This window comes from Apostichopus japonicus, chromosome 5 (assembly GCF_037975245.1).
Source record: "Apostichopus japonicus isolate 1M-3 chromosome 5, ASM3797524v1, whole genome shotgun sequence".
NCBI classification, from domain to species: Eukaryota; Metazoa; Echinodermata; class Holothuroidea; order Aspidochirotida; family Stichopodidae; genus Apostichopus; species Apostichopus japonicus.
Genome location: NC_092565.1, coordinates 14,910,947 through 14,930,253, shown reverse-complemented (window position 1 = coordinate 14,930,253; position 19,307 = coordinate 14,910,947). Strand labels below are relative to the sequence as shown.

Genomic DNA, 19,307 nt, shown 5'->3' with positions numbered 1-19,307 from the left:
CTATAAAGTTTCTTGTGATAATGTAATTGACCTGCCTTGGTCCTAAAATGACCTCTTTTAACCAACGCCTGCCACATATTTTTTCTTGTATGAGGGTATTTGTGTGAATGCTGTATGATGAACTACACTGTAGGCATGAACATATTTCCACACAGTGCTAACACAAAGAGCCTAATGGTGTTAAGAAGCTATGCAGGCTAATTGTAAATTTTGAGGTCAATTACGTAATCAAAAAACTTTTCTAGCTAAAGCATGCTAAACTTGGAGCCAATACAACAGATCTTTCATGCTAAAAATCACTTTGGTTATCATTGTCCAGTAACATGGTTATAATATGCAGCTCCACCATTGCTTGTAATCAATGTAAAGAAGAGCATAATCCAGGAAGATTCTTCTAGATCTATTTTGTTTCATATCATATTATAAAACTAAAAAATTGTACACATATTATTTTTGATACATGTTTAACATACTTTTAAAACAAAAACCTGTGTATGCTTCACAATTGCAAGGACTATCATTAGAACAGAGAGATGGTACTTAAATTCATTTATTAACTTTGAATTTATTATTTGTACATATAATTTTGAGCTTTATAACTCTTAACTACTTTTCATATCCTATTTATAAATATGTACTTTCATGTATTTATACTGGATTTTTAATAAACTTGACCGTGAACCAATTAACGGAAGGGAAGTGATATTGAAAAAGCTTACGGACAACTTTTGTCATTTGTTCCAATAGGACATGTATACACACATATATTCGAGATCTCAACTCATTTCAAAGTTACTGCTTTTTCTCTAAGTTAACTTACAGCATTGGCATTCCTATATTGCCAACTGGTGATACCTTCTATCCTGTGTCATACAATATATTTTGTTTTACCATTTCCAAAGTCCATCTTAAAATACATGCATCGAAAACTTTTGTATTTGCCTAAAATTTGACAAAGAAGAAAATAAATAATTCAACGTTTAACCTGCAAAGAAGTGAGCATTGAATTAATTTGGAACGTACCCGGTCCTCAACCAGCTGACACAGCTTCATTACAGATCCGGGCCTCATTTCTGATGGCATGATAAACGTAAAACAAACAAGCTCATTGGATTTGTTGTCATCTATAGACAAATTTGTTGGATAATGTACTTTAATATGACTTGCAAAATTATCCCCATGCACCATTTGTGGCTTAGATATCACTTTGTTGTATGTTTGAACAAATTTAGGTGGTTTGTGGCCTCCAAGCGTGCTTTGTGATTTAGCATCCTATTTGCTTGATATATTTGTTTCCTCCTTCTAGGGAATAAACAATGACATTTTGTCAATTTGCCGTGAGTTCATATTCAATAAGGGACGACCTTTACTTGGTAATCATACTGTCATGATCCTCAAGTTTTTTTTATTTTTATTTACTGTACATCAATTAACATGCAATTATGTAGTTGACCTTTGTAATGTAGTTTGTCAGCTAACTGTAAAACAAAAATGGAAAACATCAAGGAGGGAGATAATAGCTTTTATAGGCAACACAAACAGTTTTCCTCATTTACTCTCAGATCATGTTAATTCTTAAAGGATTGATTGTTGAGCATTTAATCATATACTTCATAAACTGAATAGGTGGCAAATATGTGCTGCAACTGAATTGATTTAATAGCTGAAGTTCTGTTGTCTTAATATTTCAGACCTTCTACTTCCACATGCATTGAAGTCAAGTTGATATGGCTCGGCATATCTTAGATGCTCGGGTGAGAGATATTGAGAAGAGAAGGTTACCAAGCAAACATTATGTGAGTATTGCATATATTTGAAAGTTAGTTTGATTGGGATTTATTAATTTTCAAGGCAATCCCATGACCGCAATGTTTAATTGCAGGATAAATTAACTTCTTTTTGCCCAGCTGGAAACAGTTATAATATTATTATTAGTGAACATTCCATTTTTAAAGAGTCAGGAAGTGAACAAAATGAAGTGAATGAAACTTCTTCAAAGCTGGAAGTTCCTGAGAAAAAAAATAAATAAAGGAAGGAAATATTATGCTGTATCTGTGTCATCACCAGCCTTTTACATTGGCATTGGAGAGGGGTGGAGTATTGTGGGGAGGGGGAGGGGGAGGGGGAGATCAGGTGTTGTGATAGGGAAAAGCATATTTTGCAGTGGCCAGACTTTACATTTCTCAGAGATATGTTTTGTAACCTATTGCCTCATCCAGAATGGTGAAATCTTTTAAGAGAACAGACATGGTTCTTTACTCCAAGTTTTTATTGTTATCCTATATTCTCCTTCCTGCGTTGCATAAATTATATGTTTTTAGGTTGCTGATTTAAATGTTTTGAATCCTTACATAAACTTGCATGTTTTATACTATTTGGTAATAATGTATATCATGCTTTTCGCATCTCATTTAGGGGAGTCGGACAAGAGCAAGGCTTTTAACTGCCTTACCCGACCCTACCCTTCCCTTTTTCTCGCTCCCGTCCCTCACTACCCTTCCATCTTTCTTTTCCTCTCCTTCTTCACTCCCTCAGATCCTCCCACATCCTCTCCCTTGCCTCTTCCACTCCTCCCCACTCTCCCCTCCCCTCCTTCCACAATGTTTACCATAATGCAGTGTTAAGTAGTTCTCATCATATGGACAAACGATTTTCATTTAAAATCACTGCATCATTGCTCTCCTTGTTTATTCTTTTCCCCCAAAGTATTATTGAACGGTTTCCTGTAAATATCTCCGTGAGCCCATCGACAATATCACTGGGAATGTTTTGTTATAAATTTAAAACCATGACTGTGACCTTGTAAGACAGGTGTCATCATTTACTAACTGGAAGAGATACTGTCTAATTTCTAGGTAATTTTAGTTTAAGTTTCCCCAAATCGAAAGATGACTGTACCAGGTTTTAATAGGGAACACAAAACGTTGACAAGTCACAAAGAAATTGTTTTTATGGTTTTGTTTGGTAGGACATAATTCAGTTAATTTGTAGTTGTGCTTTGGTGTATGCGACCATTTGTTGATAGAAACCTGATTGGTTTAGGTAATGGCACTTAAAAGGTTTGAGCACAGTATTCTCACAAATTATGCACACCAGTTACAAACACAATGCAAGTGGATATTTCAATACCATCAAAGTATACTTACGAATGTGTCGAAAGGGTTTATTGGTTTCTAATACTTGAGCGTAATTCTGTTTATATCTGCAATTGAATTGTCACTACAGCAGTTTAGGCTATAGTAAGTTGTGTAGCTTTTCTGTATGGCATTAGTTCAGAAAATGGAACCCTTCTGAGTCTCAGAGATTGACAAAATCTTCACTAATTCATCTATCTATTGGGTCAAAAGTAAGAATGGTTCCTTGTGGTAAAAGTTCATGAAACATACATTACTCATCATTACTCAGCATTATTCAGCAATTACTCAGCACAAAGTACTCAGCCGGTGCCTTTCAATCATAAGGTCCAGAGTTCGAGTCACTCCAAGATTAATGTATGTCCTTCAGTTACAGAGTTGTTGACAATTCATAATCATGGACGTTAAATATGAATCTAAGAGACTGACTTCGGTCAGCTTGGGGCTTTGATAAGCCAATGAGGCTTCTTCGCGAGTTCCTGCCTGCAGGAGGAAAATACATACATATACATACATTTACCTTCACCGAGATATTTCGTTGACTAATCATGTGCCATTTAATTAGAATCATGAACCTCGCATCATGAGTTCAGGCAGACTTTGGAGCTTTAGAATCTCATAGAGAGAACTTTTGAAAGTGAAAAACGGTTTTTGGAAGCTTACTGTACATTTGGCACCAAAATCAGATGACCTAAATAATGATATTTAAGGCCAGTATGTGAGCAATGTATGAAATTATGCAAGAAAGTGCATCGAGACTGCATGCGTTTAAAAATACTTACCGTAGTTCAGTTGACTTTCTTCAGGAGGTAATATTCTTACAAATATGAACTGACTTCACTCCTCTCTTACCTGTCTCCAATCTACACACTTGCCTATCCACCTCTACTACTGTACATGACTCTGGAAGGAGGAGAAAGTAGAGGGCGCTGTGCTGTTCACGTGTCATGTGTTCAGGTAGTCTATGTCAGGAGTCAGGTCAGGTCAGGTCAGGTGATATCTCAAGTCCAGAATACATTACAAAAAACATCATTCTCAGTGTGAAGATTTGTCATAATCGTTACCAAAATCTAACTTTCTTTAGTGGAGTTCAATGGTCATATACAGTATCATGTCAGTGAAGGAGCCCGGGGTTTGGGGTGGGAGGATGGAGGGGGAAGGGGCATACTCTCACACCTCACATAGTCAAGCAGGGGTCAAATGGTTCTGTTGGGATATTTTGACATTAAGCCAGGAAGGAATTAGACCTCTGCTACATATGGGTGTACAACTATCTCTCCCATCCCACCTGCCCTTTTTCAACCTCATACAAAGTACTTATAATTAGCAATACAGTACTGTACCTTGTGTTCAGAGCTATAGACTCATTTTTGAAGATTAATCATTATATAAGTACTGGGGACAGTGATAGACTATTCTGTGTGTGGCTGTCATTGTTTTGGCATATATACTCTACAGTATCTATAAGCAGTATCATTACACTGTACAGTATAATGTACAGAATTGCCCTTGAGGTTCATAGCACACGAACAATGACTTGTAACAAAGAGAGGTTTCCAGAACTAAACTAATAATTTCAAATTTCAAGAATTGTTTTGCCTTTGCACGCTAAGCTTTAATAGACTATTGTGTCCATGAGGGGGAGGACATACATCTATGACGAAACATATTCTGCCTTAACCTGTATCTCTGTTCTGTAGTTCCTAACCTCCTATATGATTAGAAGTTCCGCCAAATTATCCCCCAAAGTTGGCCTATGAAGTGATCCGTGTAAATCTCTGCTGCATATACACAGTTACTACACTTACTTGCATACGGCTGGAAACTGTTCAGGTTATCTATAAGTTTTGTGGAAATGAACCTTTTAGAAAGATTGGTGAATGTGATCACCTGTTGTGCTATACATACATGTACACTTTTCGTGTGTTAAAGTAACTCTGTTTTCTTTGCTCCCTGAAAATAAACCTCAGCTTGCCAAGCACACATTCTGGAAATCTGCACACATCTTCTCCCAAATAAGTTTTGCAACTGCTTTGATTGGTGGAGAGTTTTGTTTTAGAACTCCTGACAGAAATTTGTCATTGTATCTTTCACTTTGTAGTAAGTTCATCTTTGTCATAGGCATGTACTGTATGTTGAATTGTATTTCATTTTATTTCTGCAATCAAATTACAACGATATAAACAGTTTGTTAATACATAGTTATATATAGCAATGAGGCAGCAGGACCAGAAATAAGGTAACTTTTCGGTCTCTGGCCCCTCTGCAAGGGTAAAAATCAGAAAATCATATTTGATACGATCGATCTATAGGGAAAAGAAACATCCAGAAAACACATACAGTAGATCATGTCTGCTTTTGTGAACTTCTCAGTTTTATTGTTTTCTGCTTTATGTTTTCAGTTCCACACGAATTGCTCATGATCAAACCAATTTACCAGGAAAACTAACACCTTGTAAGAGGATCAAGCCTGTACAGTAGTACACTTGATTAGTTATAGAGTTGAAGCAGATGCACCTGGGAGTTGTTGTGGAAACTCCCTGGATGGACATAGGAAGAAATAATCCACCTAAAAGAGCTTGCAGGCTCTATTGTATATCTTGTGGTTAATCCTATTAAAGGACTTAAAGAGTTTCAAAGTTCAATGATAGGGTACATCAGTAAATCTATACTTAATTATATTATACACCCAAACCTGATCTGAGCAATGTCCATACAGTGAAGAAAACTAAACAGTAACACACCTAATAAATCAATATTACAATAAAAACTATCTGAAATTTCATGTTTGAATCTGAATTTCACTTTGGAAAAACACATCAGACTATTCTCTATACAATATGACTGCCAGAATTAGTTGAAATAGTGATTTTTTTTCATTGTTTTTGTGTTAGTTTAAAGGGCCTAATAATTAATATTAGTATGACAGACACAACAGTATCCTGGGAATAGAACAGACTCTTGCAAATTGTCAGCTAAAACTCACATCTCAAAGGGCAATACAAACTAACTAGTTGTTAATGGGTAGTGTAGTTTTATTGGAATAAATCTTTCTAAAGCCATTAAAGAATATATATTTAAAAAAAAAAAAAAATGTCAGTTTATGTATAAATCTTGGCAAAAGATTTATAAAAGGTTTACTTTTGCTGTTGTTACCTCGTTGTTATCTTCTGCATGATATGGGATGCATTTGGAATGCTAGTTCACGGGCCAAATGTACCCAGAAGTCACAACTTTATTAAAATTTACTTTTGTAAGAAATAATTATCAAATTATTTTGTACTTGCACAAAGGTATAGTTTTCTCCAAGTGTTGAATGTATTATTACAGTGTCCTTGTATCTAAACTGCCTCTCCTCTACCACAGACTATGCTTGAAGAGTAAAGTAAATTGTTTTGGTTACTTACTTGCCCAATATGCAGGCAAGTATTAAATCAATGCATTCAAATTGCTGTATGTGTTAATTTACAGTGTAAATGATTTGTTCATGTTGATAGATACTGTACTTGAAATTTTCGCTATCCCATAATAAGTATCAGGTTCCTGTTGTGGTTGTGTTTGGATGATAAGAGGTAAGCAGATGGCAGATGTGAACTTTCTTTACCACCTACCGTAATAGAAGGTCAACAATTTCCAATAAAAATGTTACCTTTACAGTAGTGACTTTTTCTGACCACGACAGACTGGTAGACATATTAGTTTCAAACTTTCCAGTATATTTTGTTCAGCAGTCTTGAAAGGCTCTGCACTTTGTCTCGTACAAAATACCATGTTTTCTCTTTACAAAAAACTGCTATCATCTGTGCTCTTGCATAGAAGGTTGCCCACGTTGCATAGCATTTTGGGATACGATAGCCGATAAATTACTCCCTGTCAAATTTAAGTCTGTACAATACTTGGTGGTTCAAGGTATGTTGTATTGGCCCCAAATATGCTAGATTTTCAAACAATATGATCAACTGTCGTCAAATTCTTAAACACTTTTTATAACCACCCTGGAGGAAATTGACCTCACTGGGAAATGTAGTCATCTTGTGTACATTCATTTAGAATACCTGAGAACAATTTGGAGAGTATAGACCTCCAGGATATTACTTTTTGAAAACTTCTAGCAATTATAAACATCCTATAATTTGGGGCCAATACAGATTACCTTTAAATGTCGACTTCGGGAGTTGACCGACAAGCATACAGAAGTGTCTGTAGTTTATTCAACAGTAACCCGCAAAATATTGAGGTTCATTTGCGCTTAATTACACCTAAATGCCATTTGCAAGCTATAAACCTTTTGTAGTAACCCTGTATGTAGAAACCAACAGTATAACTGCATGAGTGCAGCGTGTACTAACCAGGGAGCTATTCTGTTATTTTAACAGCTCTCTATATTTATCATATAGAGGTATACACCATACACTCTAGTACAGATATCACACATGATCTGTCAGGAAGTGACCCTCTTCTATCTTTCATATAATGGTCGTTGTTTTGATTTTTGTCAAATACATAAGGGTATATCCTGTTATCTGTACATGAACAGTACTGCATACTGTACCGTGGCAACTGAATTTGACTTTCAGGGAGAGACACCGCCGACCAGTCTGTGAAGTTAAAAGTTCACAGACGATTTCATTTTAGCAACATTTTATTATGAATAGTTCCAAGCGCCAATTAAGCTTCCTGTGTTGTTCCTGTTACTGTTTGTACAGCAGAGTAGATTTGTGTTTCCAAAGAAACTCTTCAAACATCTCTGAGATATCCTGGATTTCCTTATGTTACATTTTGAAATGTTTGAGGAAAGTCAGATAAACTTATTACCCTTTTAGTTTCCTTCCGTTGTCATCTCACCAAAGGAAATATCTAGTGTTATATTTAACAGGTCTGCTGGACTTGGAAGGCAAAAGAAAAAACACTTGAAACAAAACACAACCCGCATTAAGCCACGTAGCTTGACCAGGGAGCTGCTTATAGTAGCAGCTCCCTGGTTTGATTACCTAATCCCCAGATTAGGAACTATATTACCTATAAGATTGGTTAAAAGGATTTACTACATTGCAAGATAATTCCTCATCATGTTTTCCAATGTACCGCATGATTTTGCTTTGATAAGTTGGGCCTTACTATGCTGAAAATCTTGTTCCTGACCATGAACCTCTCCATCCAATACACCAGATAGGTCATGATAGGTCATGAGGTCAATAGTATGCAAGTTTGCTGAATATGGGTGTAGCTAGCTGCAATGTTATTACAGAACAGTTCAATACTGTATTTGGGGGTCAGTAAAAGCTTTTATCCATGGATACTGTGCTGCTACTAGAGATACTACACCAGCTAGGTCATGAGGTCAAAAGTATGCAAGTTTGTTTGTTTGTTTGTTGTTATAGTACAGTAGGTGGAATTGTGATGTTTACAAAAACTTGTTGAAATGTTAATAGAGGTACATCAAAATATAGCGCAACAATCACAAGGGTCCTTCCTTTTGATAGAATTTGTTGAAAATTCAAATTAAATGCAGACATGCAAAATTAAATAAAGACTGGCACTTGAGCAGGCTAGGGAAGCATATTAATTCTCAACTGTATCCATGAGCCTTTCACATATATATTCTTTTCTGTCCGATTTTCTTCCATATTTCCTTGATAACAGTTATTTTTTGAAATTCTTTTGTCAGGTTTACGTTATTCATGTCAGTTGGACGGACGGATCCATAACGATCATCTATCGCCGTTACAGTAAATTTTTTGACTTCCATGTAAGTAAATTTTATGTAAATTATCAATTTGTGTGAGGCACATGTGTCTGAGTCTTCTAAAAATTATTTTAAAAAATGGTACTTTTCAGTCATTTCTTCAATATTTTGAAACAATTATGAATCTTCATTTGAATTGACCGTGTCATGATGTGACTTCATTTTAGTATGAAAATGGACTGTGAAATTGTCATAAATCAACGAATCAATATTATTATCGGTACTATACTGTAGGTTAATAATTAGGAAAGGTCCATGCATGATTTTGGTATCACTGGAGTACTTTACATTTACATATTTATCGAAGACTATCTAGGTCAATCACTGAGCGACCGACCTTATTTTAGCTGCTGTCGCAGGTGAACTGAATTACTTTGTGCAGTGAAACAGAAAAGAATAATGTTTGCACTTCTGTTACACCTGTTTGGAAAAGTAATCAATATGAAATTGAAAGTACTATGTTATTTATGATACTAACAGTTAACTATGATATAACAATGAGTATAATGTCTTCAGTTCTTTGAAAAGTTTTATTTGTCTACTGCATGGACAGAACTGCTCAGGGTAGATGTATTGGATTCAGAATCTGTTTAATTTCTCGTTCTCAGTTCAAGTTATTCACTTTTATGTGGCTCGATCTAATCATTTCAGTCTGAATTGGGTGTAACTTTTACCTTTTCCCTGAGTGGTCAAAGACTAAGGCCAGCTGTGCCCCCTCCTCCGCCCCCTTCTCCTCTGGGGTCTATCCCAGACAACTCAAAGAAAGTCTGAAGTTGCTTGAAAGGATATTGATTCAAAGCTTTAATTAAAAAGTTTACTTTTTTTAAAGATCATACATGTAAACTTCATCATTGAATGCCATATAGACATAACACCAGATATAACTGTCATCCTTAGATTGATATCCTAATGTTAAGTCCTGTCTGTGACAATGTTGCTGTGTACAGTATTTCTGGAATAGGACCGATCATGATAGGGTGTTAAAAATCCCAATTAGCACTCTGCTACTATTGTAAATATCAAGTTATGCCAATGTTTCGGTCTATCCTACCCCAACCACTCATCCCCCCCTCGCCCCTTCATATCATTTCATATATGACGTACATAGTTACACTATTAAGTGCTGTATGAACTTTCACAACCTTTTTGTAATCTGGAAATTGTCTGGAAAGTACAGACAGTCATATCACTGAAGTGGCAGTGCCAATCAGACCACTTTTGAACAAGGTTGGGGAATTCCCAGCAAATGTTTTGATATTATTTGTCTTGACCTTGTTTGTGTATTTGATAGATCTGTAATGTACAGTATCAGGGTACATTTGAATGCAAACTTATTATGTGGGGTTTCTGTTGTCACACTTACATCCATCAGGTAACTGCCATTGAAGGTACAGTACAGTAGCATATATGCACACCTACTAAATGCCCCATTGACTTACACACTTAATCTTCAAAATAAAATAAAACTGTTAGCAAACTGCTTATCCACTAGAGAGCCTGTGTAAGAGAATGTGTAAAAGTAAGTTGGCCTGACGTTTCGATCCTAGCAGGATCTTCTTCAATGGCTAAATGACACGTAACAGTAACAGAAGGGACAAAAAACACGCACAGAATACAGACAGGTTAATGAGCACGGTGAACACAAATCTTCAACGTAATGTGATCTCTAAGTCTGGATAGAATTTCTCAATAGTTAGCTAAATGCTACCCATCACTACTGTACATAGCTGACAAGTTGACCATTTATGGCACCATCAATTTTCCTTATGATGACCTTGTAGATATTTTTGCTAGAGGAGCCTGAAGTTTTCATCACTTGTAAACAAACCTCTTTACACACTTAGTGAACAATTATGGTATGCTGCTCCTGGGAGGCCTAAAGTTGCCTAAACTTCCCTCATTTGATCCAATTTATGCACCACATCATGTACTTCCATTCAAGCCAAAGAATTTGGGATCCTGATCGATAACTTATAAAAAAATGTTCTCCTGCTGCTTTTAGGCACATTTCCTGAAGGAGAACACTCGGGCAGACTGATATAGACTCTAATATGGAGTATGCCACCTGAATCATACAAAAGATGGCAGCAATAGCTATGTAGTTTCATGCTCTATTTGATTGAGTGTTATTTCTGTGTGTACTGTTCTATTACACTACCATAAAACTTACTTCCTTGTGTTCCTATCTGTCTTGTCTGTTCGTCTGTTCGTCTGTGCCTCCTGCTCACCAGACCATAACTCTGTACCATGTTAGATACTTTAAGCTCCCTCTGAGACTGGATACCTTAAAAGTACAAGAACAAAGTTCAAGAAGGAATCATATTTCTTCATTCATAAAATAGTGTCACTGACACATAATAGCTGTAACATATATATTCACACGTACAACAGCAACAACAACTGAAGAGAAGGAAATAACTGAATAATGTCGATTAGGACACATCAAATGGGCCTTATGTTCTGTTGCTATGGTAAAATCATGATACTTTTTAAAAGTGTGTGATAAAGTATATTGCACCCCATATCGTGCTCTGACTATTCATGTGTAATCATGGAACCAATGATGTAGTATTGTCTCTACAGTGTTTGTCTCTGTTAAGTAAGGATAGACTCAATACAGTATCTTACAGTATATGAAGATAATTAATTATGTCAAATAGCAACTTTTTATGAATCATTTTGGCAATTATTCAGAGAAGTAATTTTTCTATTTTGCCAATATCCTTAGGGGCTGGTGGTTGAACCAGCCATCAGCTACCCTTGAACTATTTTGCAAGGTATTGCTTAAATGACTGCTGATTACAAGTTGGTCCACCAAGCCATTGATTTTTTAGCCATTGCTTATTAAATTAGGAGATTAATTGAGAAGACCTTTTCATCTCATTTCATTAAATTCAACAATATGATCTTAATATTCAGAATATGTGAAGAGTTTTTTATTTTCTTCAAGTGGTTTCTACTACTTGAGCAATTTTCATGTCAAAGCTTTTGGTAAAGCATATATATTTTAATACTTGTTACAGCATGAAAACTTAATACTTAGTTACCGCACGACACATATCACTTAATTACAGCATGTTGTGACGGTTACGTGACCAGAGTAAAATTTACTCGATGTACGTGTCATTGCCTAATCAGTGTTTTGATTGAAGGAAAGATGTTATTCTGAACTTATTAATAGTTTGTTTATTATGATTTATTGCATGCCTTTTTATTTTGTGCTATACTCTACTAACAGTTACAAGTTAGTCTTTGTGTATTCAATTTAGCGTCAACGATCAGTTTTCACACATTTTTTAACATTCATTCAGGGTCGCACTGGTTTCTATCAGTATAATCAGTTGATACCTAAAGACTGTAACACTGAGCTAGTACAGCTGTATAGTTAAAGCTATCCTGTGTGGTTTGCAAATGAAATTTGGTTTGTGACATGAATCCCCTAATCTTTAAGCTGTTTCCTTCTTTGAGATAGGATGAGATATCTATGTAAATACTCTATACATCCTGCTTCATCTTTGATTCTTTTGATCACAGAATTTCCTTGTATGACATATTGAACTATATCTAAGGTGTTTCATTCTTCCTCCTCTTAGTAATGGTGCAATGGTGCATTTAAGAGACACTAGTACAGTACACTAGAATGTGTTTGTTCAGCCATGGGATTAGTTCTGGCAAAGATACCCCTCCCTTTATCCTGCCTGAGTCACCTTGGAATGGTATTTGATACATCATTCTGCTGGCTAGATTAATCTGCTTGGCTTGTCATCTGATTGTCCAACAGCATAGCAAGGTCAAGGAAAGGGAGAGGAGATGGAGCTTGGCTGGGGAGGGGGGGGTGGGTTGGTAGAGGTAGACCTGACTAGAAGGGGGATCAGGTGGGACTACAGCCCGGAGCCTGGGGTTTATAAGCTGGCTCAGGGAGATATGGGATAGAGAATAATGTATTCACATATGACCCTGAATGTACTGTACAATGAATTTATGAAGACTTCAAAAGCAAGAGGGGCCCAACCTGGCCCCCCAAAGCCACTGGGTAGAGGAGAGCCTAGTTTATACAGATGGTTTTATGTGGCCATCAATAAATGCAACAATAAAGTAACTGATATAGCATACAATTAGAGCCTAGTTTATACAGATGGTTTTATGTGGCCATCAATAAATGCAACAATAAAGTAACTGGTATAACATACTTGAAATTATCCCTGTTGCAATATGTGTTGCTTTTGCATTCTTTCGTCTTTAGTTTCATTTTGTTAATGGAGGGGGGGGAGGGGGTGAAGGAGGGTTATTGAACTGTTATTTTCACTCTTCAGACTTTCAGTTCTTTTCAATATTGTTCATAACTTGATCATAATGGTGATTATGAAGACACATTTAAAATTAGTACAGCTCTTAAGAAAGAGACTACTAAAACTATCTTTCTTTTTTCTGTTGCTCTCTTCAAGATGAAATTATTAGCAACATTTCCAGATGAAGCTGGAGCGAGGATCCCAGCCAGTAGGACCATTCCATTTCTGCCAGGTAATAAAAGAACAGTCTACTGAATCACAGAGATATGAATTGATTGAAAACAGATCACATAACTTATGAAACCGAAATTTCATACATTTATTTAAGAAAAAGAAAGGAGTTATCCGGAAACTAGATGGTTTAATTTGTTATGTATGGGAATACGTCTTTATCCCATGGGAAAATGTTTTAAACCCAACTGCTCTGTTTTGAGAAGTTAGATGGTTCAAGTTAGTAAGTTGCATTATGATGTGTAAGAAGAGGTGTGAAGGTATCATTGCCTGATTTATACCGAATATCTCAAAAGCATCTCTGACCTCAGTAGTAGGATACAACTGACAAAGTTAAGGAAGGAAACTTTGTCCAAAAAAAAATGACAGAAAGGTTTAATTTGACCAGTATTAAAGTAAGCATGTTATTTAAAGAGATACATTAAAATTCTAAAATGGTTTGTTTTCAATTTACATAATTTCCTAGTTAGATTGGAGACAGAATATTACAAGAAAATCTCTTATAGAAGATGAAATTACCTCTGATGAATATACCTCATTTGATTTATGGATTAATAAGTGATTTGAGAATTCTTTGACATTGATTTTGTTCCGAAATGTGTATTGTAATCTCTGATATCTTTAACTTGATCTTTTTTCATGAATTTATTGTACTTTTTGTTGTTGTTGTTGTTGTTCAAATAACTTTTTGCTGCTGCATGTTTTCAGGGGACGATATAAAGCAGCAACTGCTATTCAATATGAGTAAAGGTACAGGTGCATGATGGGAAATAATGCTGATATCTAACATTCTCCGATCACTTTGTTGTCAGCACCTTCTATGGTAGTTAACATTTACACAAAATAAGAAAAACAGGAAATCATTTGATATTACGGGAAGCGAGATATAATCAATATTTCAATTATTGGCCTATATTTGGATAATTGCAGTTCCTAATATTCTTAACATGTAGAAGAAGTTGTTATTAATAATGAATAGAATGTGATTCTCCAGTTGAGGATCGATGTCTGGGGATGAGGTGAGGTTGGTAGTTACAGACGACTGAATGCACCCCCCTTGTACTACACTTTCGTTGCCTGCACTTCACAGCATCTTTGCACATTCCTTTCTCATTTAATATGCATGTACGTTTTGCATGTAGGTAGGCCTAGGTTAAAGGGCAATTTAAATAACATGGAAAATATATGTCTTTTCCCCATCCTGTCTTCCTCTCCTCTCCTTACTTATTCTTCCCCTTCTCCTCCCCCTCCCCTCCCCCTCCCCCTCCCCTTTCTCAAAACAAAACGAAAGATAATTTTGATTTTGATGAAACACTGATCCTCATGTGCCCATTGCTAGGAATTCTGTGACATTTCAGCGTCTGAGAATCTCTGTGGAGGATTTATTGTCATGAATATTTTACATTGAATTGAATTTCTTGAAGAAATTTTAAGGAATCCGGAGAAAACTCCAAGGAATCTTACTCAGGAATCTTAAAGGTGTCTTAAAACGAAATATGTGTTTCTAGTAGCTCTGTATTAAAAGTGCTCGAGGATGGTGAAAATAGACCGAAATGGTTGCAAATAAAAATTTATTGAATTTAAAATTATTGAAGAGTCACAACCAAATGAAAATAAAACGTTAATTATAACCACGCATACGGTTTGTTGTAAAGGTTAACTGACTTGAGTTTTTCATGCATGTTATTATTCCATTCTTCTAACTTTGCTAACATTTTTAAGTGTCTTAGCACACTCTAACAGTAGTTTTGCCGCCCTAATATGAAGGCTAATGTACGGTAGCTTATGAACAGCCGGAATACTTATCATACAACACAGCATGTGGTCCATTAGAGCTACAGTATAGTCATAACACAAGCACTTGCCTGCCAAATTTCCATAGTTTCAGTATTCAAATATCAAAACTTATGAATATTCACATTCTACAATGATGCAAATTAATGGAAAGGTAGGTCCCTGTTGCAGAAATAATAGCCGTAGCAATTGGTTTGGATATTAAAGGCATTTAAAAACTCGCCCCAAACCGCATGCCTCGCTCTGAAAAAGTTAATTTTCCGTTGCTTGCAAGTGAAGTTTTCTGCTTGTCGCTACAAAATGCAGACAGTAATGAGATGTGATACCTTGTTATCTTTAGCTGGACTTGAGATGTCCATCACTGTATCGTTTGTATGCTGTGCTGTGGGTATTGACCGCAGCTGTATGTACTGACTGTACACTAGTGTCTAATTACCGAAGGTAGCAAGCTGTGTGCGTATTTTCTGGGATCGATGGTGGTGTCTAACACTTCTGTTACACCTCATTTTAAACTAGGTCAGATTACCGGCATTTAGATGTTTCTTTTTGGGCGAGTCTTCACACCCTTTAATGAGGATTCCCAATAGGGTTTACAAGTGTAAAAGGTTGTACCAAATACCACAAAGGTACAGTAGCTGTATAGCTAAGCTGGTATAATGCCCATTGTCTCTGATTAGTACTACACGTATATGTTTAGCTATGCTAGATACATTATAGTATGAAAAGCAGTTCACAGGTTTATTAACAATCACTTTCTTTACTTTTGTGCATGTTGAATTTTTGTCTTTACTTAATACCATGCAGGCATACTTTTGTTTTAGATTGAGACAATGAAAGATGTGTTCATTTTCATCTTAAATGAAACATGGGTTGGTCGATAAATTTGTGAATCCAAAATTGTATCCATTACAAGTGATATCCTATACATTGGGGATCAAGGATTTTATAATGGAGGAGGTAGGACCCTGGGGATCAAGGATTTTATAATGGAGGAGGTAGGACCCTGGGGATCAAGGATTTTATAATGGAGGAGGTAGGACCCTGGGGATCAAGGATTTTATAATGGAGGAGGTAGGACCCTGGGGATCAAGGATTTTATAATGGAGGAGGTAGGACCCTGGGGTAACTGAAGCTAACTCCCATATATGTCTGAATTTTTGTCTTTATTTAATACCATGCAGGCTTACTTTTGTTTTAGATTGAGACGATGAAAGTTGTGTTCATTTTCATCTCAAGTGAAACATGGGTAATTGGTCGAAAAATTTGTGAATCCAAACTTGTATCCATTACAAGTGATATCCAATACATTGGGGATCAAGGATTTTATAATGGAGGAGGTAGGACCCTGGGGATCAAGGATTTTATAATGGAGGAGGTAGGACCCTGGGATAACTGAAGCTAACTCCTCCCATATATGTCTGAGCGTTCTCTCACAGTTCCTCCAAAAATTAGAACTTCAAGGTCAAGTGGTGCATTCTGAGACAGATTTAGACTTTAGATTATGGTCTAATAGTTAGGTCTAAAATACGTTTGTGCTGAGAACCACTCTTGAATTTTTCGTGAAGGTTGAAAAAGGGGAGGGGCGAGACCTTGTGTAAATCTTAGATCTTGAGTGTTTGGGACCCAGAGACGGAAGACTCATGTAGACTGACTCTTTTTCTGTTTTTTTGTAAAAAAAATTTGGGGGGGGGGGGGGATAACAGTAAGCAAAGTTTTGTTGAATTATTACAGACTGAAGCACTTTTAGAAAGAATAGCAGATAAAACAGGTATTTACTCTTGTGAATCAAGTGAAGATACTGCACTCTGAAAATCAAAATAATATATTTGTTTGTGTCAAATTTATCCATCAATTCTTGGTTTGTTCCTGGATTGACAACATCATACATCTAGTAACATCTATGTTGTAAACATACCACGTGGGAGAGTAGAAAATCTCTCATTAATTTTCTGAATGCTTTTCTAAACTGTTGTCAAAATGAAATTAGGTCATAGAGAGATAACAATGTTGTTGCTATTTAGTGGGAATGTATACATCCTTCTAATTATAACAATCAGTTTTGGCTATTAACCTTTGCCAAAATGAAGTAGGTCATAGCAATAAACATTGTGGATGAAAATATCACTTAGTGCAATGCCAAGGTTCCACTGTACATTTGTCATAAATGTCAAAAGTTCAGTCAACAATTAACTCTTAGAAAATGCTGAAAAATGAAAGATTGTAGCAATGTTTTTGCTTGTGGAGCTGGTTAAAACAGCTAAAACACCCACACATACAAAGTACAGTTTTGCCAAGTTATTGAACAAAGCAACCTACAGTATTTTATATATGTAATACTGTTAGTGACAGATTACTGCACGGTATCTTGTCATTTCTAAATATATCATAAATAACTATTACTTGCAATTAAGTGAGAAGTTATCTGTGCATGACAAATTTCTTTGACAAAGTATACCAATGTAATGAGTCAGATTGTTGTGGTTCTAGTCACATCACATGACACTTTATCACATGACATGGTTCTAATCACATGACAGAGCTCACAGCAAATATTTCACATGTAAGGAAATATTTGAAGAGTGTTTACTATGACTTCAGTTTATAGCACTGTTTGAGCCACATACACAGTGGCATCATCAGAGAATTGGAAATTAGGAGAGGGTATAGGAGCCAGGGTGGCACAGCAAAATGAGAGAACATGGGGGGGGGGGGAGGGAAGGGGGTAGCACAGAATGTAGGGAATGCAAACTGGTGTCAAGGGCCAAGGCATATTTGCTTGGGGTCCAGGGGCCCATTCAAGGCCCCTTAGGTGTGTTAAGGGGGTGAAGAACGTATATTTGCTTCAAACCAGCAATTTGGAGGAATAGACGTAAGTAATTATAGTCAGTGCAAGTCAGGAGTTGAGTATCTTCCTCGGTGGGGGGGGGTGGGGTGGGGGGAGGTGAATAAGATCTACATCATGCCTATGAGGCCTTGTCCTACAGTACCATATATCATGCAGATGACTCTATCATAAAGGGGCTATGTGGTATGGTCACAGGAAGAGGGTAAAAGACATAAAAGATAATGGATTATGGAACCCATTGTCTCAACTTCAGCTTTTTAAAAGAAAATCTTGAAAAATATTTTTGTAACATTTTTGTGACCATCCACAGGGAAGAAAGTGTTTGGACGGAGTCACACAAGAGAAGTTGCACTAAAAAGGATGAACCAGTTGGATGAATACTGCCGGGTAAGGAGAAACATAAAACAAAAGCATCAATAGCCAATAATATTGTCCTCGAAATCATAGCTCTAAGCTGAGTGAACATTAAAACACATCCCATCTTCTCTTCCTTCCCAATCTGCCATTCAAAGAAGCAACTATGTGAAAACTTAAGCTACATATGTTTATTTTTTTATCTTTTTACATTTTATTTTTTATTATTGTCATCTTTAGAGTTTTCTTCAGAGTTTTCTCTCTAGGTTGTCTCTGATGATGGTTTCTTTTGGTTACCAGAGTTTGTCAGGATTAACTTTTCTTTCACCTTCTCGAAGCACTGCATAAGTATCCTTTTTGCAAATTCTGTGTTTTTAGCTTCGCTGTTTTGTGACATGTGCTAGTTTGTCGTATATGTTATTTTTAGTATAGGTACCTCGCAAATCGTAGTGCTAGTTGGCGTTGTTGCTCTGTAGTTATCCAATACGAGATAAATTATTCCATGTTCTTCACTAACTTAATAGTAATTTTTAATGAAACAAAAAGCAGATGGAGAATTTTTTTTGTCTCTTTTAGGTTCTTGTGAAAATGCCAGGGAAAGTGTCAAATTCAGAAGTGGTCATCACCTTCTTCTCTCCGACTCCAGAAGATATCAACCCTCCTAGCTCCCCTGAGTAAGACTGATCTCTTGTATTTCACTTACTATAATAACACACAACTCCAGAATATATCAACCCTCTTAGCTTCCCTGAGTAAGACTGGTCTCTTGTATTTCACTTACAATAATAACACACAACTCCAGAAGATATCAACCCTCCTAGCACCCCTGAGAATTCTGGTCTCTTGTATTTCACTTACAATAATACAGACAAATATTACTTTGAATACTAACATTTATTTTATCTTAAATGCTT

General features: G+C 36.2%; 1 protein-coding gene across 5 annotated transcripts in view; it reads left to right on the top strand.

Moving 5' to 3' along the window:
* The window catches only part of LOC139967786 (SH3 and PX domain-containing protein 2B-like), a 53,883-nt gene that overhangs the window by 743 nt on the left and 33,833 nt on the right, over positions 1-19,307 (top strand). For all 5 annotated transcript variants that reach the window (XM_071971869.1, XM_071971867.1, XM_071971868.1 and 2 more), the window contains exons 2-6: positions 1,692-1,796; positions 8,803-8,883; positions 13,326-13,401; positions 18,350-18,426; positions 18,970-19,067. In XM_071971869.1, coding sequence (XP_071827970.1) covers positions 1,728-1,796; positions 8,803-8,883; positions 13,326-13,401; positions 18,350-18,426; positions 18,970-19,067 — 401 coding nt within the window. In that variant the 5' untranslated portion in view covers positions 1,692-1,727. The remainder of the gene's footprint in view (positions 1-1,691; positions 1,797-8,802; positions 8,884-13,325; positions 13,402-18,349; positions 18,427-18,969; positions 19,068-19,307) is intronic.